The 26,355-nt window shown below is 48.1% G+C and overlaps 3 protein-coding genes across 10 annotated transcripts in view; 2 read left to right on the top strand and 1 right to left on the bottom strand.

Moving 5' to 3' along the window:
* The window catches only part of Trio (trio Rho guanine nucleotide exchange factor), a 31,245-nt gene extending 12,733 nt beyond the window's left edge, over positions 1-18,512 (top strand). For 3 of the 7 annotated variants that reach the window (XM_076793567.1, XM_076793565.1, XM_076793566.1), the window contains 15 exons: positions 1,700-2,264; positions 4,417-4,489; positions 5,236-5,839; positions 7,514-7,597; positions 7,674-8,131; positions 8,233-8,392; positions 8,464-8,691; positions 8,772-8,960; positions 9,159-9,391; positions 12,431-12,806; positions 15,084-15,627; positions 16,499-16,928; positions 17,006-17,344; positions 17,409-17,601; positions 17,683-18,512. In XM_076793567.1, coding sequence (XP_076649682.1) covers positions 1,700-2,264; positions 4,417-4,489; positions 5,236-5,839; positions 7,514-7,597; positions 7,674-8,131; positions 8,233-8,392; positions 8,464-8,691; positions 8,772-8,960; positions 9,159-9,391; positions 12,431-12,806; positions 15,084-15,627; positions 16,499-16,928; positions 17,006-17,344; positions 17,409-17,601; positions 17,683-17,790 — 4,584 coding nt within the window. In that variant the 3' untranslated portion in view covers positions 17,791-18,512. Of the gene's footprint in view, positions 1-1,699; positions 2,265-4,416; positions 4,490-5,235; positions 5,840-7,513; positions 7,598-7,673; positions 8,132-8,232; positions 8,393-8,463; positions 8,692-8,771; positions 8,961-9,158; positions 9,392-12,430; positions 12,807-13,679; positions 13,845-15,083; positions 15,628-16,498; positions 16,929-17,005; positions 17,345-17,408; positions 17,602-17,682 lie in introns of those variants that run through there. The other 4 variants (XR_013082790.1, XM_076793568.1, XM_076793569.1 and 1 more) reach the window with 4 other exon arrangements.
* A 23-nt stretch (positions 18,513-18,535) lies between these two features.
* LOC143357238 (uncharacterized) lies at positions 18,536-21,334 on the bottom strand. Its single transcript, XM_076793572.1, has 2 exons — positions 20,684-21,334; positions 18,536-20,380 (listed from the first exon to the last, which is right to left on the bottom strand). The coding sequence occupies exons 1-2, from the start codon at positions 21,005-21,007 to the stop codon at positions 18,536-18,538; spliced, it is 2,169 nt and encodes a 722-aa protein (XP_076649687.1). The 5' UTR covers positions 21,008-21,334.
* A 607-nt stretch (positions 21,335-21,941) lies between these two features.
* Positions 21,942-26,351, top strand: LOC143357528 (UDP-sugar transporter UST74c). 2 transcript variants are annotated; one of them, XM_076794087.1, is made up of 4 exons: positions 21,948-23,000; positions 24,231-24,580; positions 25,688-25,911; positions 26,016-26,351. In XM_076794087.1, the coding sequence occupies exons 1-4, from the start codon at positions 22,739-22,741 to the stop codon at positions 26,194-26,196; spliced, it is 1,017 nt and encodes a 338-aa protein (XP_076650202.1). In that variant the 5' UTR covers positions 21,948-22,738; the 3' UTR covers positions 26,197-26,351. The 2 variants fall into 2 exon arrangements, with proteins under 2 accessions (XP_076650200.1, XP_076650202.1); XM_076794085.1 differs by lacking the exon at positions 26,016-26,351 and having other exon boundaries at positions 21,942-23,715; positions 25,688-25,824.
* Positions 26,352-26,355: the final 4 nt, after the last annotated feature.

Genomic DNA, 26,355 nt, shown 5'->3' with positions numbered 1-26,355 from the left:
GTTTATCGTCGCACAATCGTGCATAGAAGCGGTCGGATCCTCGCCGCGCACGACCAGCCCCGATCCGGATTCGCGATCGGGAACTTTCGATCCTACCTCGATCGCTTCCCGGTTCTGCGAACTACGTGTCGTATTGCGTGAAGAACGCGACGGGTCGATCGTCCGATGACGTTGTTGCTCGGCGAATTTTAATATTTCACCGCGGACAAATTGTGTCGTGTCCTGAGGGCTTCTCCAGAGTGCACGCTCGTTTTACTCGATAATGCGATATCTACTCGACGGAGGCGGATCGCGCGCATCAGACGCGCTGACGCGAGAGCGTTCGAGTTATTAATGCTTCTCGAAGGTGACCACACGCTCCGCACCTTTATTTCCGTTTCTCCGGAAGTCGCGTTCTGCTGCGACCACGATCGCCGAGACGCTTATCTCCGGCGATGCGTCAAGCGGCGGTTATCGCGGGCGAATCTTTTCGCGCGCGTAATGGCAGAAAGTAAATAGCACGACCTGCGAACCGAGACGCGATAACCACGGAGAAGGAGAGACGGGAATCGACACCCCACGCACCTACCATTCATGCCTGTGTTTTCGTTTGTTTGCTCCTCGAGAGGAATATAGGCGCGTTAGGTACGGTTAGGAGGCCGCAGACTGTCCACCGAAGACGAGCTATTTCGATAAAATCGAAATCACTGGAGCATCGGTAATCCATTAAACGCTCCATCGGTCCGCAAAGTCATAGATAATCGGTGTGCTCTCGGCATTTTGTCAATCCGCGCTCGTCTCCGCTCCTCTCCCTTCAACTTTCCACTTGCTCAGCTCCGATTTGAACTCGTCTCAACGGGTCCTGCGCATCTCGTCCGGGTGCTCGGGTTTTTCATTTAGCTCTCGTCAATCTTTTACGCTCCAAGTTCAAAGTCCCACCGCGTCGCCGCGCCTTGGCCCGAACGGAGATCCCCGTCTCCGGAACGTGATAGATCTCGGCTGCTAAACTTGACTATGACGGCTCCAAGCGACGTCGCGCGATTCATACAGCTTCGAATGTTTCAGGCTTTTCGAGTCTACGCGCGCTGCACGCCTTGTCGAACGGTTTCCGTTTGCGTAGTCGTAAAGCTACGTCGCAGACGCGTATTGAAATTGTCCGATTGTAGCGTGGTCAATTGTCTCGCATGTACGCCGATCACCGCCGCGATGTTTGTTATCTCCGTCTTACTTTGCAATTTACGACTGGACGCGAAAATCATTCGGAAAGAGCAAAATCTCGTTGAAGTCGCTCTCGCGTACGCGCGAAATAATTTGCGCAACGGCGGCACCGATGCATCGTGTTTTCAGCATTTTGTCGAACGTTTATTTTAAGCGGCGGCACGTGGGAAAAATTTGAACGGTGCGAAAAAGGTGGAATTTTTAGCGCACACACACAGAGGGAGAGAGAGAGAGAGAGAGACGAAAACATTAGTGTCGCGGGAATCTCTGGTGGAAGGTCGCACGGGGCTATTTTAAACTTCTTAAATAATCCGGACACTTACGGTAAAAATGGAAAAGGCGGACAGAGGAAAAATTTTCTCTGCCCGGTACGGAAGATCGATCGTTCAAGTTGCCCCGGCCCGACCCGGCCCGAACGATGTTATAGAATCGCATAAACTGTGGGTGGGGACCAGGAGGGGAGGAGGCATTTGTTTATATGGTTCTCGATGAATGATTCCAGACCGGCGTAACCGAGCTGACTTGGGTTATCGCGGATCACTCGGCGGCACCTGGCTCGAGGGAGTTGACGGTGACGAAAGGTCAGCAAGTCGAGGTATTGGAAAATGGAAGTAACATCAGCGGTGTCAACACAGCCGAGTGGACCCACGTGCGTCTGCTGGTTGCGCAAGGACAGGTCGATCCTCCACCGGAGGGGTTGGTGCCGACGAGCGCGTTGAAGCAACCACCCTCAGCTTCCAACAAGACGTCCCCATCTAGAAAGACTCCGAGCCAACAGCATCAGCATCAACAACAACACCACCACCAACAACAACAACAACAGCAATACCACCCAGGGTGGAGCAATCAGAGTCAAACCTCCTCGAGCTCCGGCGGTATCACGACACCCGTGTCGGCGTCCTCCGGCATCGGACTAACGTCCTCGTCCTCGTCCTCGTCCTCGTCGTCCTCGTCGGCGGCGGCGGCTGCGGCTGCGGCCGCGGCAGCCGCTGCGGTAACCACCGGCGTGTCCTCCGCTGCATTAAACACCCAGAACGTGATCGCCGGCACGCTACCAGACGACGCAGGTCAGTACGTCGACATTTTCCTCAAGCCACGGTAGAACCCCTCTTTACCGACCCATACAGGACCCAGAAAGTATTTAACCAGTCAAGCGTGGAGTTTTACATTTCGCAATGCAGGGGTAAACGCTTCTCGCGAAGCAATGAAACACTTCTCGCGAAGGAATCGTTTTTCAAAATCATGTAGAGCGTTACTCGAATGTTTCCCCAGGTGGATCGGACCCTAAGCGTGGAATTTAATTTCGAAAATCCCTCACGGCGCGGAATTGAAATCAAGCAATGACGAATATACGCGTCGAACGCAGGCCGAACGCGGCTATTATCGAAGCCAAAGCCCTTGTAAAGCTAAATGAGAAAGAGTTACATTTTTATTCAATAGAACTTATGCAATAGAGTCTCGGATTCGCGTGTATACACGTCGAACGCGCTCGACTGGTTAAACACTATATCCCCGATTCTCGACTCTGATTCTTGATTCTGGACTCGTATCAAAGCATGGAGCCTCAACTTTCGCAGTGTTCCTTTTCCTCTGAGATATTTTAATGTAGCAGATCCGGAGACCCACTTTCCCGAGAAAAATGCAGCAAATTCGAACGTCTCCGAAGCCTTTCAAAAAGTTTCCCCGTCAATGAAACCGCCGTAGATTCGAAGACCGGGGTCTAAGCTTTGCAACGACTCCTTAAAAGTTGATGTACGATTCTTTTGTCACTGGTTCATGAAACGAGGACCAAGTCCGGTCGTGCGAAGCCGTCATGGCGTGTGACTCTTATTGAAAGCTCGATGAAACGGCTGAAAGGGATCGCGAATCTGCGCCTCTGGATCGGTGGACATTCGTAAAAGAATACCCTCATCATTTTCACATCGATACCTTCCACTGGTCGGGCAGAGAAAAAGTTCGAAAGATACCATATGTCGCGACGAAATAGTTATCGAGCCATAAGCTCGCCGAGTTCTCGCGAACATGTGCCAGGCGATGCTCACTGAATTCTAAAAGTTAATTTTCTCGAAAATGGAGAAATTTTTGATGTTTTTCGCGCGGTATCGTTCCCTTCTCGGTTGTATCGCGAGTGCCGGACCGCTCCGCGGAACGATGCGGTAAAAGTTAAATGGGGAAAGATGTTCAAGCGAAGGAGGAAAAGTCTGAAACGTTGAGATAGACGTACGGATCGAAGCGGGGCGGAATAAGTTAGGGTAAAGCAACGTCCGATGGTGAACCGGGTGAAGCAACATAGGACCAGAGACGAACAAAGTAGATTAGGATGCAGGATACGAGAAACACGGTGCAATGAAAAATTGAAAAAGTGAAATCGCTGCGACGAAGGGAAGCGCGAGTTGGAAAAATCGTGCGAGCACATTGGTACATGTTACACAGGCGTTAGTACGCGCTGTACAATGTTGTATTATGCTGTACACACCGGTGTAGATCGGTGTCAAAATACGGTTATATATTTGAGAACGTTTATGGTACGCGCGCTCCGACGCAGCCGTATCGGATCAATACGACGATGTACGTACCGGGATAACTATGTCCTTGACCGGTGAGTCTCCGATTGGCGTACCAGTGGAGCAAGGTGTTACATATTCGTCGTAATCGACGTACTCTGCACCGATGGTCGATAACCTTTTCTAAAATTGTGTCACATTAACTTGTTGGCAGCCGCGAGGCACGCTCGTGTGCCTCGAGACTTCTACCGAAACGATAGGCGGAATACGCGCGGTTTTCCTCGTGGCTATCTCTCTCTCTCCCTCTCTTCTAGCCTCTCGAGATTAAGCCTGGGGATGCGTTCGTTCCCGACAACCGCGCAATTAGCGACGATTAAGAGCGTTCAAGCTCTCGTTCGTCGATTTTCCTCGAACGTATTTTCCCAGGTATTACTTCCGCACTCGATGCCACTTCTCGTTGCGCCGAACACAATGGAACAGCAAAGTTGAATCGTCCGCCGAAGATCCGGAGTAGTCTTCGCGAATCGAATAGAATAGCGGTCGACTTTATTACGGTACAATAGAGCCGTCGCTCGGGGAAACTCCGCAGACGCGCCTCGTACACGCTGCCGGTTTCCTCGAGCGAACAATTCATCGATTAGAACGCATCATTTCTGAATTTCCTGCGTTGTCAAGCTTCTCGACCAACGAACTACCCTTCCTTTATCCATTTCAGAGAGCGTCGCGAGCGATGGAAGCGGCACGGCGAACACGAGTTCTCCTGGGAACAAGAGACGCGGTTTCAGCGGGTGAGTAACATGCGAGCCGAAAATCCACTGGAAGCAGATTTAAGGGGCTACGTGCATACACCTGGAAAAATAGGAAAATATATACAGGGTGGGTCACCTAACGTTTGCACCTCAAATATCTTTGTTGTTTCTAAAGATACGTAAAATATGGTGAGGACAAAGTTGAATGGTACAATGGGGCTGACACGATGCCGAAAAAAATTTTGTTTTTATGTCATTTTTTAAGAGATATCAAGGTCACCTTGACATTTTTCAAATGGAACCACCCTTTTTTAAACACCTACAAGTCTCAACCGTGATAAACGTATTCTGCTTTCATATTCTAAATCTTATACGTTTTCTCTGTCTGTGACCTTGAATGACCTTGGAATAATATAGTCACTGCATTCCTAATGAAAGGGACTATCATTGTAGGTGTTTAAAAAAGGGTGGTTCCATTTTAAAAAGTCAAGGTGACAAAATTTTTTTATGGCATCGTGTCAGCCCCAATATACCATTCAACTTTGTCCTTACCATATTTTACGTATCTTTAGAAACAACAATGATATTTGAGGTGCAAACGTTGGGCGACTCACCCTGTATATAAGGGGGTAGTTCCACAAGAACCTTTAACAATTTTACGAATTTCGAGAGAAAATTTGGAAGAGTACAGTTTGAATGTCGTACAACATTTCAAGGTGTCCGTAGCCCCTTAACGGGACAACCGACGAGCCGAAAGAGAAATTTGTAATTCTCTGACCGTGCAGACGAAAGTGGCTGCCACCACCGTTGCGTAAGCTCAGTCAAGGTAAAGTTGAGAAATCAACGAACGCAACGGCGACAGCAGCAGCAGCGGCAGCAACACCGACGCCGACGCCGACGCCGACGCCGGCGTCCACATCGACCGCGCTCGTGCCCGCCGATCGTTCCACGCTGAAGAAGCACGTTTCGGAAAAGCGATTCAAGTTGCCCAGCGGCGCGGAGCAAACGCGAGTATCGAGGCCCGCCGCTCCATTATCCATTTCTGGTTTGCCGTCCGGTTTGGCCGGCACGTCGACGCACGTATCCGCTGCAGCGTCCGAAGCGGCGGATCTCGACGCGGCGGACCTCGACGCGGACATTCAGACCGAGGTGGACGTCAAGGAAGAGGAGAAAGGCGAGATCGAGCAGATCTCCAAGCTGGAGAAGGACCAGCCGGAGCCCGACGACGTCGAGGCGCTGACTTACTCCGAGCAGAACGGAGCGGACGACGTCGAGGACGATCTGGAACTTCCGCCGCCGATGAAACCCATCACCGACCCGATCCTCGTTGGAACCGCCAACGGAGCCTCCGGTGCCGCTATCCCCACGGAAAGTTGCGGAAAGTCTCGGGTGAGAATCATTCGTGCACGGAGAATCGTTAATTATCCAGTTGTGCAGTGTTTCAACTAGGTCAGCCGAATATCGCTACTCGTCACACAAGAGAACAAATGCATCGGATGATACCCGCTCCGAGGGTTTCAACCCTGTGATCCGACGCTGCTAATCTTTGTATACAGTGACTCCCACTAATATTCGGACGCTTTTAAAAATCGTATAACTTTACACATGATTAGTGGCTTTCGGGAAAGAGCCGTGTCCAAAAGGAATTTGTTCCCACACCGATACTGAGTATCAGAGTGTCTTCACCCCTGATGAAGCCAACTGCAATGATGGCGAATTCCTTTTGGACACGGCTCTTTCCCGAAAGTCACTAATCATGTGTACATTCCAGGCCGTGAAAGCATCAAATCTACAATTCGTATAACTTTGTTAATATCGGACCAAACAACTCGGATATTTTTTTAAGAAATTAGCACATTTGGTTTGCTACATAAAGTGGACAAATGTTTTTACGAAAATTGCAATTGGTCGAAATTGCAGGGAAAATACTGAAAGTTGTATCTTGCAACATTTTTTATGTGGACTTACATTGAAAATTTAGAAAGTACGATTTGTAGAGCTGTATGAATTGTACATATTCTGAGATATTTCGACAATTGGTCAAAATTGCAGAGAAAATACTGAAAGTTGTAGCTTGCAACTTTTTTATGTGGACTTACATTGAAAATTTAGAAAGTACGATTTGTAGAGCTGTACGAATTGTACATATTCTGAGATATTTCGACAATTGGTCGAAATTGCAGAGGAAATACTGAAAGTTGTATTTTGCAACTTTTTTATGTGGACTTGCATTGAAAATTTAGAAAGTACGATTTGTAGAGCTGTACGAATTATACATATTCTGAGAATTTCATGAAAATCTGTCAACGTTGCAATGAGCTATAGATGTTCCAAAATGATCACATAAGGGCGAAATTCTCTGACAGGATCAAAATTATGCGACTTTCGCCTTTAAGTTTTCATCGTTAAACGTTTGCGGCTGATTGCAACGTTGACCGATTTAGATGAAATATTCAGAATATGTATAATTGATACAGATGTACAAAACGTACTTTTTAAATTTTCAATATACGCCCGCATAAAAATGTTGCAAAATACACAACTTTTAGTACTTTCTCTGTAATTTCGACCAATTGCGATTTTAATCAAACATTTTTCTCGCGTTATGTAGCGATTCAATTGTTCTGAGTTCTCAAAAAAAAAAAAATCCAGTAGTATAGTCCAATATTGACAAAGTTATGCGATTTTTAAGAGCCTCCGAATATTAGTGGAAGTCACTGTAGGTCGCGAGGTGTGAACCGAGTTGCAAGAGCAACCCTAATCTTTACATGGAACTACACTTTTTTTATTTACGTTTCGATAAACCGTTCCAAGACGACAGTCAGTCATCCATAGTTGATGACACCACACTTTCAATCGGAATAACTCTTTTTTATCAGTAATTCAAACTGAGATTACAGAGAAACCGAAGTCGACTTTGGTCCATGTAAGTTATTCCGATTTAAACTGTGTGTGTGTGTGTCATCAATCGTGAGATTGACTGCTACTCGGTCGCTCGTGTCATCGAAGAAAGAATTATTTATATTGCAACTTGCAAATCAATTGGCGGGTGTTCTGTCACAGGTGTCCGAGCGGTCCACGAAGATTCTGGACGGTGCTACGACGGTCGATTTAGCAGAGATCGAGCAGATCGTAAAAGAGAGAATGGTAAGTGTGCCCCGGTCGAATGAGTACGGATGAGTATGACGAGTTGGTGGATAACGGGTATCAACCACGACGACAGGAACAGCACACGGAGAACCAGGAGAGGCAGAGTCTGTTGCGAACGCCCAGCGGTAAGAGTTCGAGCGTCGCCGCTGCTGGCGACGAAGACGCCTACAGCGAAGGCTCGATGTCGGCGACGGAAAGCGTCACCGGGATGGCAGCGACGACGACGATGGCGGCGGCAACAGCGACGGCTACGTCGACAGCAACGGTCACGGCGACGACCAGCAATCCGCCTTACATCTCCACGGAGGAGTCCGACGCGGAATGTACCATTCTAACGAAGCGACAGTTCGTCATACGAGAACTGGTGGAAACCGAGAAGGATTACGTGAACGATCTCGGGCAGATAGTCGAGGGCTACCTGGCGCTGATGCGGAATCCCGACTGCGAGATCCCTTTGCCAGAGGACTTGCGCGGCGGAAAGGATAAAATGGTATTTGGCAATTTAGAGGCGATTTACGAGTGGCACAGAGAGTGAGTTTTCCTTTAAAATTTCTCCTATAACGCGGTTAGAATCGGTTGAACGGTTGACAAACAGGTTCGTACTTAATTCGATGATTTTGCCGATCGAACAGCTTCTTCTTGAAAGCCCTGGAACGTTGCCTGGAGCGGCCGGAGGAGCTCGGTCCACTTTTCAAGAGATACGAAAGGAAGCTGCACATGTACGTCGTCTACTGTCAAAACAAACCTGTCTCCGAGTACATTGTTTCCGAGCATATCGACACCTACTTCGAGGTACGCCTATATCTCGAGCTCCCGTTGGGATTTTTCGTTTCTGTGAACCGGCGATTGCTCCTGTGCCGTAGGATCTGAGACAGAAGCTCGGGCACCGGTTGCAGCTGTGCGACCTTCTGATCAAGCCGGTGCAGAGAATCACCAAGTATCAACTTCTTCTGAGGGAAGCGTTGAGGCTCACCGAACGGACAAGAAGAACCTCGGAAATCGAAGGTTTGAGAGCGGCGGTTCACGTGATGCGCGTTATCCCGAAGGCGGCCAACGACATGATGGACGTCGGAAGACTGCAGGGATTCGACGTAAGCGATCCTCTTCGCAGAACGCAGCTAACGATTTTCGTACCGGCGTTGTTCACCCGTGTCTCGGTGTTGCTTTTCAGGGCAAGATCACCTCGCAGGGCAAATTGTTGCTGCACGGTCCGCTGTTGGTCTCGGAATTGTCGAATCTCTCGAGCAGAGGAAGGGAATGGCATGTCTTTCTGTTCGAGCAAAACATCATCTTCAGCGAAGCTGTCGGCAAGAAAACGCAGTTCACGAATCCCGCCTACACTTACAAAGCTCATATCCAGGTGAGAGTCCTTTGACGATCCCCCACGACGGACTCGATATAAATAGCGTTGTAATTTGGTAAAACTGTCTGGCAGAAAATTCAAATTTCCAGTATTCGAATTCCGGGCCGGGGGTGTCTCTTTACCCCGATTCGTTTCGGTTGTTGTTCCTTGTTGCTCGAATGAACGTTGAATGAGCGTTGTTTTTCGGCGTGACAGGTGAATAAGATGAGCCTGGAAAAGTGCTACGACGATCCGGAGAAGTTCGAGATCCGATCGACAGACCCCCGGAAACCTGGCCTCGGATTCTTTTGCAGCGCCCACGAAGAAACCGGGCCACGGAAGCAGGAATGGGTAGAAACGATCACTGCCATCCTGCAGACCCAACGTGACTTTCTGAAGGCGATACAGTCGCCGATTGCCTACCAAAAGGAACTTACCAAAGATCCACTGTAAGCGTCTCTCTATCTAATTCACACAACATTGCATTGACTCTCTTTCAACGCTCGACCTGTGAAGATTCGTTCCGACATATTTTTGTATATTTTATATATATATATGAAGAAAAAAAAGGATACAGAGAACTGCGCTGTACACGCTAGAGAACCGTAGTCGTCTCCTGAAAGATAATAGCCCGTTCGTTTCTCTGTTTTTTCCTTCTCGTGTTTACGTTGTCTCACCTCTACCTGAATATTTATTCTCTCTAATCACGATACACGTACGTTACTCTTTCTCTCTCTCTCTCTCTCTCACTCTCTCTTTCTATCTATCTATCTATCTATCTATCTATCTATCTCCACCATATTGTGCGAAGTGCTTCCTCTTGTTTGCCTTAACATCGCAGTCTGAGAATTTCTACCTCGCTGTTGCTGTGGAGTGGCTTTAGCGCGAGAGCGTCTTTCACTATATATATATATACATACACATATATATATATATATATATACACTCACTGGCTACGTAATGTACCTACCTCCTTTTTCGAGTCGTTTTATAGACGTTCCTCCGACCGGGCTTGCTACGGTTCACCCGAGACACGATCATGCATTACATTACTATGCAATATTCGTAGTTTATCGTACGATTAACAGACAAAACGATACGGTACGGTATCATACCATAACTATACTATACGATACGGCACGACACGACACAGAGCCAGACGGGACCGGTATGCTACAATTATGGATGCGATACGATGCTGTGCGATACGATGCAATGCGATGTCACGCGATAAGATGCAACTCGATGCGAACTAAATGGACTCTGTTATTCCTCGACTATATATTCGCACACCTGTGCAGGTGGGGGTAGGTATAACAATGTATATTCACTGTTACACGAATTCCACCCTCTTTACACAGTCACACACATATATATATATATATACACACACACATCCCAACACCCAACACCCTAGACACACCTACACCGACACCGACACACTTATTCCTTTACTCGTATGTCGTGTTTGGAGACAAAGAGAACGAGAAATAAAAGAGCGTGTCTGCTGCATGTTTCCGTATACGTGCGTCATGTATCTGTGCCGTGTGTCTGCATGCATTTGACGCGTGCGTGCGTGCGTGTACGAATGCGTGCTGTGTATGTACGTGTATTTGTATGTGCGTGGTGCCGCGCGTCGATGAGGGGTGGGGTAATACAGTGACCTCGACGAGAAAAGTTTCATTGACAAAAAGATATAATATGCAATCGTTTAATAGTTGAGTACAACGAACACACGATGTCAAAATTCATACTTTTTGCTAGAAAACCGCCGCTCATTTGTTTCGAACAGTTTCCTCCGTTGGACGAGCATGTAACGATAACGATTAAGTAATAGAGGAACACGATTATACTATTCATCGCATACGTATTGTGCTTAAACTCTTGTATCGTTAAATGAAAGAAAGAAAGGAAGAAAAAGAAAAAAGAAAAGAAAAGAAAAGAAGCGCGCGTGCAAGAAAACGGAAAAGCCGCAGAGGTACACGTGCCACGGAACGAGGTACACGACACGCCGGGTATTATTATAGTTCAGGTGCTATTCCACCCCCCAACAGGAACATACATTACCTATTAACAACTTGACGTTCCAAGTGTATAATACTTTTAATAATGTTTATATAATACAAGGTGGATGGAAATGAATTGGGGATAGTATGCTGTACATAGATGTGCACTCACGAGAGACGACATAAAAACTAAGACTAATGATTCCGCGAGACCGTAAACATTTTGTTTAGAATAAATTGTACATTGATCAACATCTTCGAGTGTGATGCGTCCTTCTCCCACGCCCATTCTAACAATACTTACTTACCTTCTTGTTCGACTAACAGCTTGTTTCACTTATCGTTTGCCACAAAAAAAACACGGTACTGCGTCGATCGTTCTATCCTCGCCTGTTCCTCGATGTCCGCACAAACATTTTTCCAATAAACTAACAGCAACAACGGTACTGGATACGCGGGGGTATCGGGGCTTCGGTGATTGGTGTTTCTTCGTTGATTCGCTCGCGTTTCACCCTTTACCCTCTACTTTCTTCCAACGGTGGTCCAACGTGCGAATCTAGCTGAATTTTTGCGATACTGTCTCCCGGAATATATTTTTTTGTCTGTCCGCGAGACAATACTCGGTTCTTTATTTATTTTTCGCTCGGATACGTTCTCTGTCAATAGAGATACCATTATCGTACAAAGTTCGCGTTCCGCACGATGGCCACCGACTTGTAAAGGGTGAAACCAGTAGGAAACGACTACCATCTGAAAATGCAATTTGCAAAAGTTGATCGACACCGGGCGACAAAATTTTCGAGGCGACGCGACACTATTACGGTGGCGACAAGATCAACCCTTAGCACTCGACTGGCAAAGAATAATAGATTTAATATTCATCTAGATTAACACTAGAACCAGTCAGAATGACTGGTGAAGGTGACTCCTTCTTTCACGATTACTGAAACGATGAATTTTTTTAATATATCTCTTCTTTGGAGTACATTCAAAACTGAGCAAATTCAATCTTGCTGTTATCATACAGGGATAAGTCTAAGTCACGTTTAGGTAGTTCTAGTGTTAACACGTTGAACGCGCCACGTCAGCCATATGTGGCTGACGGAATTATTTGTGTGTAACATGCAAGAACATTTAATTTTTTGCCATTTTTATTTCATTAAATAACTTACTTTGATTTTATGGGATTTTCGGGGTGTCTAGTTTGGCGTTCAAAGTGTTCATAGATTTAATATTCTTTCTGAATTGAAAGAATAGTAATAAATTTCGTATGAAGGAAATATTCTAGGTCAGAGGACTTGATTTCGGAGTTAATCCGAGTGCAAAGGGTTGACCCTGGTACGAGTAAATAGGACATGATCTGAGCGTTGAGTGGAGCCAGAGACGAAATAGGGTAACCGCGTCAGACCAAGAGAAGAGGCGCACGCGTCCATGGATGCGGTACCGTGTTTAAATTTCATTTATAATTTGCTGGCCGTACAGTCGTGGCGCGAGCCCGGAATCTCCGTGTCGAGGAAGCGTTCTTTCGACGGTTTCGCCGACGGTATCGCAGTGCTCGTCGAAACCGAACGAGGATGGAAAGAACGAGACGATCTCCGCCACCGCTTCAGCTGCGAAAACCCTGGCGGCGGCGATTATGACGTCGGCAGCGACAGCGGGCGCGACCGCGACCGCAACCGGTGCCGCGGCTGCGGCTGCCACGACCACCACGTCGCTTCTCCAACGATCTCGCACCGGTGCCGGTACTTTCGACGAATCCTCGAGGACCCCGAGCCCCACCAAGAGCAGACTGCATTTCCTCGAAGGATTCCGGAGCACGTTGCGACCACGGTCGCCCGTTCGCAACAACTCGATCCCGGTAAGCGACAACATTCCACCAGACTCCAACTACGATACGCGTACCGGTCGTTCGACACGCGAAATCGGCCTCGCTTCTCGCGAGCTCTCTACGCTCGGATTTCGAAATGTGTGCAGAGTGTCAAACAATTATGTCACGGCTACAATTATTCTACGCCTACGATTTCGTGGAAATTGACATAAAAAAACTCCCCGCAAAATTGACCTTGACCTTGTTTAATCGTGTTCTACTGGTCACAAGGGTCACCTTTGTGAAAGAAACCATGGGTCGCATCTCAACCGTTCTCTTAAAAAATGATGTTGCATTTCTTATCATTTTCGCAGCTTCTTTATTTGTAAATTGTTTACATCCAGCGCCAATATATGAGTGAACAGCGTACTATCATACAGCGGGTACCATCAGTAAGCTGTCTCGTTGGGTATGAAATTATCATAATCATGATACTACTATTTCCCTAACTACAGAATGAAAGAAAGAAGCTGAAAAAATTATAAGAAATGCAACATCATTTTTTAAGAGAACGGTTGATACGCGACCCATGGTTTCTTTCACAAAGGTGACCCTTGTGACCAGTAGAACACGATTAAACAAAAAAAAATTGTTGTTCTTTGACCTTGATTTTCAAGGTCAATTTTGCGGGGAGTTTTTCATGTCAATTTGTACCAAATCGTAGGTGTAGAATCACGCTACGGTGGCCGTGACATATAATTTTTTGACACACTGTACAATATCGATATCTTTCGTATCGGGATTCGAACTCGAAATCCGAGAGAAGGTTGCTCTCCGAGAAGCATACCCGGTGCGATTTCGCGCGGAACGACCCCCGTACAAATCTATTTGCTTATCCGTAATTGGGAATTCTTGCAATTGCAGCAAAAGGATTCTTCTTTCTCTGCCTCTTGATGCCTGCTGCTATTCCCTCTCTATCGTATAACTTTTCGTTGGTGCAGCGATCAGTTCTCTAATTTTTGTCCTTGAAGAGATGCTATAAGCGCGACGCGCGACGCCCTCCTCCTTTCCCGAACAAGTTTGTATTTTTTCCGCAAACGGACCAACCGTGAAATTCATTGCACGCATCGCAGAGACATCTTACTTAGACGCTTCGGGATCCTGACAATCGATGTAATCGTGCTTTTCGTTTCGACCGCGGTTACCTCTTGTTCTGTGTTGCGCGCACGACATACCTTTCTTCGTCGTTGTCTATCGTCGTCATCGTCGTTGTCGTCGTCGTCGTCGTCATCGTCATCGTCGTCGTCGTCGTCATCGTCGTTGTGGTCGTCACCGCTGTTTAAATGTCCTTGCCGATGCCACCGCCGTCGTCTCCGCCACCGTTATCGTTTACCATTCCACTGTGGACAGCATTCCGTTACCGTGAAATTCTCTTTGAAATGGTATATAGGTTTCGTTGCCGGTGCTATTGCTCTCTGTCGATGTTGCTGTACGCTATCTTTTCCTCTGTCTGTCTGCCTGCCATCTCTCTCTCTCTCTCTCTTACTTTCTCTCTGTTTCCATTTTCCGTCTTACCCTAGGGTAGAAAGCATTAATCTCTGTCGCTTTTTCTCCGTTCTGTTTGCTTCCGTATCGATCGGTGATTGAATACGGCGCGGTTGTTGACGAGCTTACGAATTAACAATGCGTTAACAACTTGGGGACGGCTCGAACGTTCGGGCCTCGGGGGAGAGAGAGAGAAAGAGAGAAAGAGAGAGCGAGCGCGAAGGAAATTGGTAACGAAATTAATTGTTGTTTGTACCGGGACCGAGGGACCTATCCGTCCCCAAAGTGTTAAAGAAGCTGTACACCCCGTGGCAGAATGTTTCCGATCGGAGGCATTGAAACGGATTTTAGAGAAAACATTCACAATTTAGAAGTACAAAATATTACTTCACGGGGTTAAAACTGATGGGAAATGAAAACTTTCTTCCAGCAGTTGTATTAATCGGAAACTCTTCTCCGAGTGACAATTCGTTTATTCGTTCGTTTCTTTGCCATAATAAATGTAAGCTTGTGTTATTTTGTTGTTTTCCATTCGTTAATAAGCCCCCTTCTTTCGTTTCCGATCAGTTTTAACCCCGTGAAGTAATATTTTATGCCTCCGATCGGAAACATTCTGCCACGGGGTGTAGTAGTTAAGGGAAACGGGGGAAGAGAAAAACGGTTCTCGTCGGCGAATCGGACGACTCGAGGCGGGAAAAATCGCGGGTAGAACGATCGAGAGAGCGAGCCGGTGCATGGGGATGGGAATGGAGTGGCCGCAATGTTAATAGGTAGATTCCGCAGATCGTTCCAGGTAGCAGAGTAAGGTTGACCGCGGATTGGGGGAAATTGCGTGCCGGAGAGGAGCTGGAGATCTCTCGATTGGACGGTCCAGGGTTGATCGTCTCCCCGGTGGTCGGGAGGAAGGAAGAGTTCTGGATCCCGGCGAGTCTCGTTCCGAATTCGTCTATCAGCCGCGCATGGTCTTTCCGTCCGCGGAGAATCGATACCGAGGCGGCCGAGAACGTTCGCGTTCCGCGCGAGCATCCCGCGGACGAGAACGGTCCGCCCGCGATCTTGACTATTCCGTGTTCGATCAGGGCGACGGCCGGTGGCGTGGCTCGTCTCGTGCTGGAGGTTCGTCGCGCGGAACGGGCGATCGTCTCCTGGAAGAAGGAGGGCCAACGAGACGACATCGAGAGAACCGACCGGTATCGGATCTGCCAAACGGCCGATTCCCTCTCTCTCGAGATCGTTCCATGCCTGCCCTCCGATTCCGGAGTTTACCATTGCCGCGTCGATCACGAGACAGGCTCTTGCTCGGCGAAAATTCCTCTGCGAGTTGTTGGTACGTTCCCGACGCTTCCCCCCGAGTTACGCTACTCGCTCCAAGAATGATCGACGAGTAAACACGCTTCGTCCCCGTTTGCTAGAACCTAATATCGGTAAAGTAAATTCTTTGGCAAAGAGGTAGTTTGTTAACCCTTTCCCGTGCCATTTAGTTCGACGAAAGCGCGGTATACAGACTCGAAAACAGTTGCAATACTAGCCGAAATGTAAATATTAGGTTGGGGAAAAAGAAATCCATTACTTTTACGCGAACTTCAAGACTTTATTTAACATGTTTCGGATTGTCCGATTCGGCTCATATATGCACCGTTTTGTTCTATAATTTGTTGCCATTTTAAAGGTAGTTTCGTGAAGCCTCTCTCATAGAAGTGTTGGTCCCTATTGGCGAAAAACTCTAGTAATCGATTTTCACAATTTTCTCTCGATGCCAATTTCTTATCACTAAGGAAGTTTTGCGATGGAAGAGAAACATGGTAATCGCTTGCTGCCAGGTCTGGACTATATAAAACGGTGCATATTTGACCCAAATCGGACAATCCGAAACACGTTAAATAAAGTCTTGCAGTTCACGTAAAAATGATGGATTTCTTTTTCCCCAACCTAATACCTGTGATACAGTCCTTTGTAAATCATTCCACGACTCTGACTCGTGATGTTTGCATTCGGCAGATTTTCAGTCCACGAGTCGTACTCGTGACATTTACGTTTGTGCCAAAATCTTCGTCACTCGTTGAAGTACGGGAAGGGTTTGATAATTTTGAATACCCTTCTCTTTTGTTTCACGGTTCCTTCAGGTGTGTTTACTCTCGGAGCGAATACCGTAAACCGGCGGCCCGTGCGAATTCAATGACAACCAATCGATCTTCCAGGTATCGGTCCAAACGTGTGGAACGCCGCAAACGAAACTAGCCCGATCGACGAATCGACCGTGAACGAACCATCGATCGCAACGTCCGTCGACGACAACTCTGCGGCGCTCCTGGGTTTCGTGAAGAGTCCGCGACCTTCGAAGAACGCCGAGGTCGTGGGTCGCGAAGCGGCCGCGGCATGGTTCGCCGAAATGTACGTGGAGCCGAAGGAGCTGGGGAACGGTAGGTTCGCGAGAGTTTATCGAGCCAGGGACCAGGGAACCGGTCGAGAAGTGGCGCTGAAGCAGGTGTCCCGATCGAAACAGTCTCGATCGTTGACGTGCGCCGAATACGACTTGCTGCGAGCCGCTCGCCACGACAACATCGTCCGAGCGTTCGCTCTCTTCGAGGAGGTGCCGCAACCGGACACCGACACCATAGTTCTTGAACTGTGAGTACCCGATTCTCGTCCCTTGATCCTCAGGTTCAAAGGTTGTCGTCGCAATACGTTTCCCTGGGAATCCGCAGAGTGAACGGTTCGAGTTTGTTCGCGCATCTCGCTGGCAAGATCGACTACACGGAAGGAACCGTCTCGAGGTATACCGGTCAGCTGTTGTCCGCGCTATGGTGGTTGCACTCCCGGAAACGAGCTCATCTGGACATCAAACCGGAGAACGTGCTGATCGATCGGGACAAGGATGCCGTCAAGCTGATCGACTTTGGCGAAGCTGTGAAAACCGCGCCGCTGGACCAGGTCGTGCCACCGGTGGATCTGGAGTTCGCGGCTCCGGAATCGGTTCTCGGGAAACCGATGGGCCCGTACACGGACATGTGGGCCACCGGAGTTTTCATCTACGTGCTTCTAAGGTACCGTATTCTACCTGTCCTACCCCTGTTCCCGGCAGAGAGATTCATCTTTGTTTCGCTGCAGCGGACTCTCGCCGTTCTTGGACGACTCGATCGAGGAGACCACCACCAACATCCTGAAATGCGACTTCTGTTTCCCCGAGGAATATTTCGCGACGATATCGAGCGACGCGAAGGATCTTCTCAGGGGACTGCTGTGTCTGCGCGGAGAGGAAAGAGCGACTGCTCGAATCTCTTTGTCGTCGCCTTGGTTCCAGGTACAGGTTACTGCGCCGTGCAGAAACGAATCTACGGATCGGGAATTTCTCGAGCAAACACGTTAATCGTCTTGGTTGCAGGTGTCCGTCGGCACGACGATTCCTTCCTCGAGAATGGCTGCGTTCATCGACCGACGCGCGCATCGTTCGAAGTCTCGCCAGGACCGGAACAGTAGTTTTTACTCGTGAAACCAGCAACTGCGATTCTCAAATAAAGGAAACACGCTGTATTTATTATATAGTGCACATCTTTACAAATTTCTCGCCGAGGAGCCCGACCGATTGTAAATAAATCGAAAGCCGCAACTTGCACCGTTGCGCTCGCGAATCATCGGTATTGTCGTCGCGCTCAATATACATGTGTAAGTGTACGCGGGGACGTGTGGCGCGCGCACGTCGAACGAGACTTCCCAAACTGCCCTGCTGTACGAAAGAAATTTGACGATCCGTGCAAGGGAACTTTGCGAGTTTGCTGACGCTTCAACCGCTCGCGATACGACGTCGGGCCAGACTGGCGACGTGATGTCTCTAGAATTCTATTTCGCTGTTACGAGTATAGAAACTTTCTTTGTTTTCCAGGCAAAGAAATTTCCGTTTGCCTAAACAGCAAAATCGTACGGCAAGCGGTTGAAGCTCGGCTATCAGCTATATCGAGAAACGTGAGAAAATACATGTACAGAATATCACCTGTTCCGATAACGGGACAGGACGTGTTCACGTAGCAGGACATTTGGACCGTAAACGCAAACGTTGTACTTAGCCGGTAATTTTGTTAGTCGAGTAATTTTTGTATCTATACTCGGACGTCCGGTTCGTCGCTGCAAGCACGCGGAGAAAGCGGCGAATCGCGGAAGATGATATGTCGCAACGACGACGAGTCGAAATAAATCACACTCCCAATCATCATGCAATGCAGACCCGATGTCTTCTGTTCCTACGACGGCGACATTCTCGATCGTTTCGAATGCTCGAGCAGGTGCCGTTCGTACTCCTCCGTCGAGGAGAACGATTTCTTGCCGCAGAGTAAACAGCACGTTGTGTCTTTCCTCTTGGTCGCCCGACAGTTCGCGCGATGGCTACTCGGATCCTCCGTGTCCTCGAGCTGCTCGTTGCAGCTTGGGCATTTCGAGTCTCGCGCGTGTTCCTGTACACGCTCTTCGGCGTTAGCTTCTTGCGTGCTGTTCGCACCGGGAACAGTATCGTCGCTGGAATTCGATTTGGTAAGTGGGACGTCGCTGCTCGGAGGCGCAGCCACCGTCGAAGCGGGGGCAGAGGTGGAGGCAGATACCTCTCTGTTTTGATCTGGTTCCGAGGGATCCTTCGAAGACGCATTTTCCGACTGTAACGACGCGGCAGGACATTTGCTATGGCTCGCCACGTGCTCGGCGAGGTCTTCCTTCGAAGGAAACGCGACTCCGCACAAGTCGCATGAGCAGTTCGTCTGTTCGGGCCGTTGGCATTTGTTCACGTGCTCTCGGAGCACTCTCTTCTCGAGGAACTCGGCGTCGCAATACTCGCAACGGTATCTCCTCTGTCCGTGGCGCAGCGCGCGATGCTTCGCAAGCAACGACTCGCTCTCGTAGCTGGCCGAGCAGTCGGTGCACACGTGGCCGGACAACTGAGAGTGCACCGCGGCCGAATGCGTCTGCAGCTCGCGCTTCGAATTGAACGTCTCCTTGCAAAGCTCGCAGTGAACGGTTTTGCTTTCGACCGGTGGCACAGGCACGGGCGAGGGCGAGGGCGAGGGCGCGGGCGCAGTTTCAGGGACGTGGATTCGGCTCGTCTCTGGCTCGGGTTGGACAGACGACGCGATCGGCGGCGACTCGATCGCTTTCGGGATCGGGACTTCCTTCTCCTTTTCTTGCGATTTCTGCTGCGATTTAGTCGGTTCCGGGACCGTGGGCTGTTCCACTTCCAGCTTCACCGGGACTTGAACCTCGACCTCGGCCTTGATCTCTGTTTTAATCGGTTCGTCGACGGGGATTTTCGGGGTCCGTTGCGGCGGCTGACAGTTCATTAACTTCAAAACGTCCGCCCAATCGAGCTCCTCGTCGCTGTGACAAGTGTCCGTGAGCAACGAGAACACCGTGCTTCTCTGGCCCTCTTCCGATGTCTTTTCGTTGTCGCGCTCGTTCTTCGGCTCGTCGATACTGGAATCGTGAATCGAAGTTGAAACGATGCTCGCGACCGGCATCGGAATCTGCATCTGACTCGCTCTAGGTCCCCATCTTTGCCTTCCTCTCGCCCTGCCGGCGTAACCTCGGGTTCGGGGCCTTCCTCGTCCACGCCGGAACAGACCTCGCGTGATTCGAGGAGCGCAATCCGCCAGTTCCTCTTCTTTTCCTTTCACCTTTTCTATCTCCTTCTCCTTCTCCTTCTCCCTTTGCTCTTTCTTCAGGTGCTCGCCCAGCGAGTACAACGGTTTACGGGACACATTGCTCGCGCGCGCGTTCGGAAAAACGTGACGCAACGTATTGTCGGCTACGTAAATCTGTTGGAAAAACTTGTAAGACTGCTCCAATTTATCGACGCATTCGTCGCACATCTTTGTCGGTAGCGCGTCCTCGTCGTCAATTTCTATCAAAAGTTTTAGTTTCGATAGAAGACTCATCTCTGTGCCCTTTCCCTTGCTTGTCATACTTACGAGATTGTGTTTCTTCGTAGCACAGGTTCGGCACCACTGGTTCGCTTCGAACTCGGAAGGGCAATTATTTGCCGAACCTTGGCTAGCCTCTACTGTGCCTTCCATCGAATTCTCTTGGCCATTCGGTTGACTCTTCTACGGAAAACAACGGTACGGAGTTAGGCTATCGTTCGTATCGCTTGGACATCGACATCCGTCGATCTTTACGGACCTTTACGCGAATTAATCGCTTTCTGTATCGTATGCAACAGATTCGAGAAGGTTTTCTGAATAATTTGAACGATTTAATAATAACACAACATCCCCGAGGTATCCTGAAGTTTGTTGGATCTTTTTACCGGTTTTAAATCTCACCTACTCATTTTTCTCGTGAATGCATAAAATCGCATAAAATCTGCGGTTTACCGACAATGACGAAGTAAAAGAGAGATTACTTACTCGTTGCGATTTCGTAGACTTTAACGTTCTTGAAAGATCGCTCCAATGCGGCGAGGGAACCGCATTCTCTTTCAAAGTGCCTTTGCTCAGGTAGCAATCTTCCGTGAAATGATTGTTGCAGACGAAAAACTTCATGGACCGTAACGTGTCCAAATCTTTTCCGATTAGGTCCACGTGACCACTGTTGATCAACCACCTCACGCAAAGACTGGTATCGCAAACGGGAAGCTCGTGAAGTATTTGCTCCTTTCCACGACCGTCCAGACAATCGATGTATCTACATTTTGTCACTTCTTCCATTTTCCCGGAACGGATACTGTGCATGAAACGTCGCAAAAATCGAACGCAGAGTCAGATATTTTCGAACCGGTACGATTCTTTTTTCTCCCGTATAAAATCACGGTGCTACCTCTACTCCGTACAGGTTAGACATAGCGATGGCGCGAAAAGTAAACTATCGTTGTCCGTGCTTTGCCATCTCTCGTCGTTTGTCGACAGCGTCGATCAAATTTCATCGAGTTTCACGTCTGGTTTCTCGTTTAGCTTCTGACCGAGCGCCGAAATGCACGAAAACCAGAGAGGAAATGAGAGTGCTCACGCCCGGGATTTTAGTGTCCCCGGTATAGTGCTGCCCCCTAGTTTAATTTTTAGCCTGGACCAGAACCTGCATCATTAGTGGATGCTACTTCTACATATGTTGAAAGAGGGTCTTCTATGTAGACTCTGATTTAGCCTAAAAGATGATGCAGGTTCTGGTCCAGGCCAAAGAGTTGATGCAGGTTCTGTTCCAGGCTAAAAAGATGATGCCGGTTCTGTTCCAGGTAATTCTGTAACCACATAAGATGGCCGACAAGTTGATACCCCTTTCGTCTTTAGCCTCACCCTCACAGAATTATGCACAGTCCCTTAGGTCCGTGACGAAAACGACGACGGTGCAAGGCGGAACTATTGTAAGCTAGAAACTTAAAATCCCTAGACACGTTTGCTACTGCGGGGAATTTTTGTTGAAATTTTAGGAATCCTCCGAGCTTTCGACACCACTTTAGTTTAGTGGTTTAGTGCCTCGCGTCAAGTCGTATCGAGCCTGCGATCGACCATTCAAAGCAGGAACAAATAATACCGGATACTCGATTCTTACAAATTACAAGAAGCCCAAATTCGTGAATTATCGGTAACCAATACAGTCAACAATTGTGAACGTACACTGTCGACGTACAGTATGTTATCGTCGATCCAAAAATGTAAGTACGTCATCCGCCACGGGTTACCGCGACATAAGAAGGTGAACTCGTTTCTCTGGGTCGCTCTCGATAATATATGTATAGTATATGTATAGGATTAGAGTGGACGCCGGGTGTTGGTCATCGCAAAGACGCGACGAAAGCCGATTGAAAACGATTAAATTCCTTTTGAGATTATCGACGTTGTCCAACTTTCGTTTTCATTCTCGATGGTTTTATCGTTGGAATTGATAACACTAAGGATCGCTGTTCTCCGATTTCAAACTATCGAAAGACCAAATCGCGTATAATGAGACAAGCAACGGACATTCTTGCCATACTCCGTACCACCGACGTGAAAGTAATTACGAAAATTGCAAGTAACGAGCGGAGGGAGTGTTGGAGGAGAAAGAGAAAAACTGGTACAGAAGCGAGCGCGAGTGCGAAGGCAAGCTTTTGTGTACCTGTGTGTAAACAACGATTGCGTCGTGTAGAAACGAGACGACACGAGGGATTCGACGAACACGTCAACGAAAAGCGTGGCAGAAATCGAGTAGAACGTTGGACTAGTCATTGAACGGCTTTCGTGCTCGCAGTACCTATCAGGATCAATTCGAACACGGTTACCATTTCGTCGAGTACTTACGAGGGACAACGGCACAGAAAAGGAAGGAAACGAAAAGAAAGGAAGAAAAGGGAGATATGTTAAGGTTATGCCGGAGTATTACGTTCCATGACACGTGACACGATAGATGACAATTTTACGGCTGTATTACCATTGACAGCGAGCGACACAGAGAACCTGAACGAAATCTACGGATGCTAGTCGATCGGTATGCCGGGGCAACAGCAGAACGTCGTGTTTCAGCGGGTCGGCTCGGCCCTGTTTTACGGGCTGTCGTCTCTGATGATCACGGTCGTGAACAAAACGGTGTTGACGTCGTTCGAGTTCCCATCGTTCCAAGTGCTCGGCATAGGTCAGATGCTGGCGACGATCGTGTTGCTGTTGGCCGCGAAGAAGCTGCGCTACGTCGAGTTTCCTAACCTAGAAACGGCAACGTTCGGAAAGATATGGCCGTTGCCGGTGATCTACATCGGTAACATGATCTTCGGACTAGGCGGTACGAAACAGCTCAGCCTGCCGATGTTCACCGCTCTCAGACGATTTAGCATTCTGATGACGATGATCGCCGAGTACTATATACTGGGCGCAAAGGCGCGCGTTTCCGTTCAGTTGAGCGTCTACACGATGATCGCCGGAGCGGTGGTGGCGGCCTTGAACGACCTCGCATTCAATCTCGAGGGTTACCTGTTCATACTGTTGAACGACCTGTTCACCGCCGCGAACGGTGTCTACATGAAGAAGAAGCTGGAATCGAAGGAGCTAGGAAAATTCGGATTGATGTACTATAACTCGTTGTTCATGATCGTTCCAGCGATCGCGATCGCCGGCTGGATGGGAGACGCGCGCTCCACCATCGAGTACCCCCATTGGGACAACGTTTTCTTTATCCTGCAGTTCGGGCTTTCCTGCGTGATGGGGTTCGTGCTCACCTACAGCATGATCCTCTGTACGATGCACAACTCCGCCTTGACCACCACGATAATCGGCTGTTTGAAAAACATATGCGTCACATATCTCGGGATGATCGTCGGCGGCGACTATATATTCACCTGGTTGAACTTCATAGGATTGAATCTGAGCGTGATCGGTAGCCTGGTCTACACGTGGGTCACATTCCGGAGGAAAGAATCGTCGGATCCTAAATACTCACCGCTCGGTCAGGATCAACCGAGCAGAACTCAAAGCGTGTAATCTCGAACGATATATTATTCGTCTTTCATTTCGTCTTCGCCTTCGTTTTCGTCTTCGCCCTCGTCCTCGTCATCGTGATCGTCCGATTCTTTTTTCTCAAGGTACTCCAGAGCGTAGCTCGATCATTCTCCCCGTTCTTGATTCCTTTCTTCGCTCGTTACTTGCAGACGAACTCCGACACGGTGAAATAAATCGAGAATGTATGCGTGTGCGTGTGCCTGCCTGCGTGTACGAGAGCGAGAATAGCGAAGCTCGGCGAGACGACCCTCATACCAAAGCAAAAAAAGGCCATAATAGTTCCATGGATCGATGTAAACTAGTAGTAAATCACTTGTAAATAGTATATAGACTGCAAAACAGTGTTCGTACGTTTCTAGGGGGGGGGGAAAACCAATGATCTGCGACGTGTACAGAGCGTGTACAAAAAAAGAAACGTTTTATCGAAATAAATTCTATCGATAGAGAAGGAGAATGATCTCGACCGTTTATTGTTCCTCGATATCGGTTTCAGGCGGCTCGGTTGGCACGGTCAGAAGGTTTCTCAGCGACGCGTCGTTCGCGAGGGATTACGCGAACGACCGGGTCGATCTGACGCGGATGCAGCGCGCGGTCCTGACGGTGGGCGCCGCCGCGATATCCTTCGCGAATCCGTTTCGCGGCGACATGATCGCGTGCCTAGGAGAAACCACCGGGTCCGACGCGCTCGTCCATTGTCACCGACAAATGCTGGCCACCCCCGAAGGACGTCGCATACTCGAGCAACAGCCACGCATATCCTCCTCCACGGTCGATCTCGACGCGTTGAAGCGCTTGCCGGCGGGCACCGTCGGCAGAATCTACCGTGAATTTTTGGACGCGAACGTAAGCCCTGAAATCGGCTTGCGCAGCTCGATGCCTTATCGAAATGTACACCAGTACGCTTCCCACTTACAAGGAAATCGGTTTCCGACGGGGCAAAACTAGTGTTCCTTCCCGAGAAATTTTATAATTGATCATTTCTCATTTCTCGAGGAATTTAAATCTAGGAAGATTCTTATGAATCTCGTTTATTTTATAACATATAAATTCTTAAATTCTCCTAAATTCTTATTTAAAACTGTAGAAAAACGAAATACTGAATTGAGTAGTTTCTTGTTATTAAAGAAGAAATATCTGAAAGAAGGGACAAGATTGTTGTATCCCTTATAAAATATCTGCATGATCTCTGCAAAAAGATTCAGAAGATACATTTTTTTTTATTTAACATCCAAGGCAGATATGCATAAAATGGCAAAACGAATTCTAAGCAGACTTTTTGGAAAATGTAACAATGATTCTTATGAAAATAGTGGAAAACTTTCAGATTCTCAGAATGAGGAACTATCACTGGAAAAACAGTTAGAATTAGAAATTGCAGATAGCCTTCAAGAATTTAGTGTCGAGAGCTTAGCGGCAGAAGAAAATAAATTCCAGACTCTAACAAAGGAATTCCAAATTTTTGAGTCCACTGAAAGAAGGACACCCAATCTTCAGCAACTTTTGGATGTTCTGTATACGATAAAGCCAACATCCACACAAAATGAAAGAAACTTTTCTACGGCTACAGATTTTGTTACAAAAAAAAAAAGAAGTAGATTTGTCTGATTCGACGCATTATGCTTCTTAAGAAGTAATTTCAAAGCAAAACCGTACTGTTTCACTTTATAGAAGTTTGGTAAAAGTTTCCCAATATTTTTTCATTTTATTAAAAATTCACGAGAAGTCTTATCTCTCATTTCTCGAGAAATGAAAAATGTTGAGAAATCAGGAACACTGGGCAAAACAATCGACTCGATTTTTCGTTTGCGGAAAAACGGCTTTCCCGTGGATCTCTTTACTTGTTCGAACGGGATGGTCGATCAAAAGTAATTTAGTCGATCAAGACTAATAGTTTTGAGAGACCAACGTTCCTGCGAGGCAACGGGATATTGTAGAGTTCCTCTTTTGCAGAACGTGTCGCCCGATTCGAGACCGTTGGTCAGGTTCGTCGAAGATACCGATTTGGCGTACGTGATGCAACGGTATCGGGAAACGCACGACATATTTCACGCGATGCTTCTGATGCCGACCACCATGCTCGGGGAAGTTTCCGTCAAGTGGATAGAGGCGTTGCAATTGCGTTTGCCGATGTGCTGGAGCGGAGCGGTATTCGGCGCTTATCGGTTGCGTCCAAGGTAATAGGATCAAATGGGATCACGGGCCGACGCTGTGCTCCGGCCGTGACGCGCGTACGATAACGAATAACAATAAGATAAAAAGAGCACCGCGCGACTTTCAGACAGAGGCAGATGTATCTAAAGCATCATCTTCCGTGGGCTATTCGAACCGGTCTCAACGCGAGATTCATACTGGGAATTTACTTCGAGGAACGTTGGGATCAACCGCTCGAAGAGTTCCATCGAGAAATGAATATCGTGCCGTTGGTCGAGGATCGACGAAAACCGAGCGGGTCCGAGTAGACCCCGGAATCAAAACCAAAACCCTTTTCGCTTATTGTCAGCCGCGAATGAACGTTTAGGCAACGATGCGACAACTTTACGGATGGTATAACAATGTTTATTCGTAACGTCGTAACGTTGGAAATATGAAGAATATAATTTTTATAATAATGGAATATA

Source organism: Halictus rubicundus, chromosome 9 (assembly GCF_050948215.1).
Source record: "Halictus rubicundus isolate RS-2024b chromosome 9, iyHalRubi1_principal, whole genome shotgun sequence".
In the NCBI taxonomy this organism is placed as follows: Eukaryota; Metazoa; Arthropoda; class Insecta; order Hymenoptera; family Halictidae; genus Halictus; species Halictus rubicundus.
Note: the sequence above shows the minus strand (reverse complement) of the source record. Positions and strands in the feature narration are given on the sequence as shown.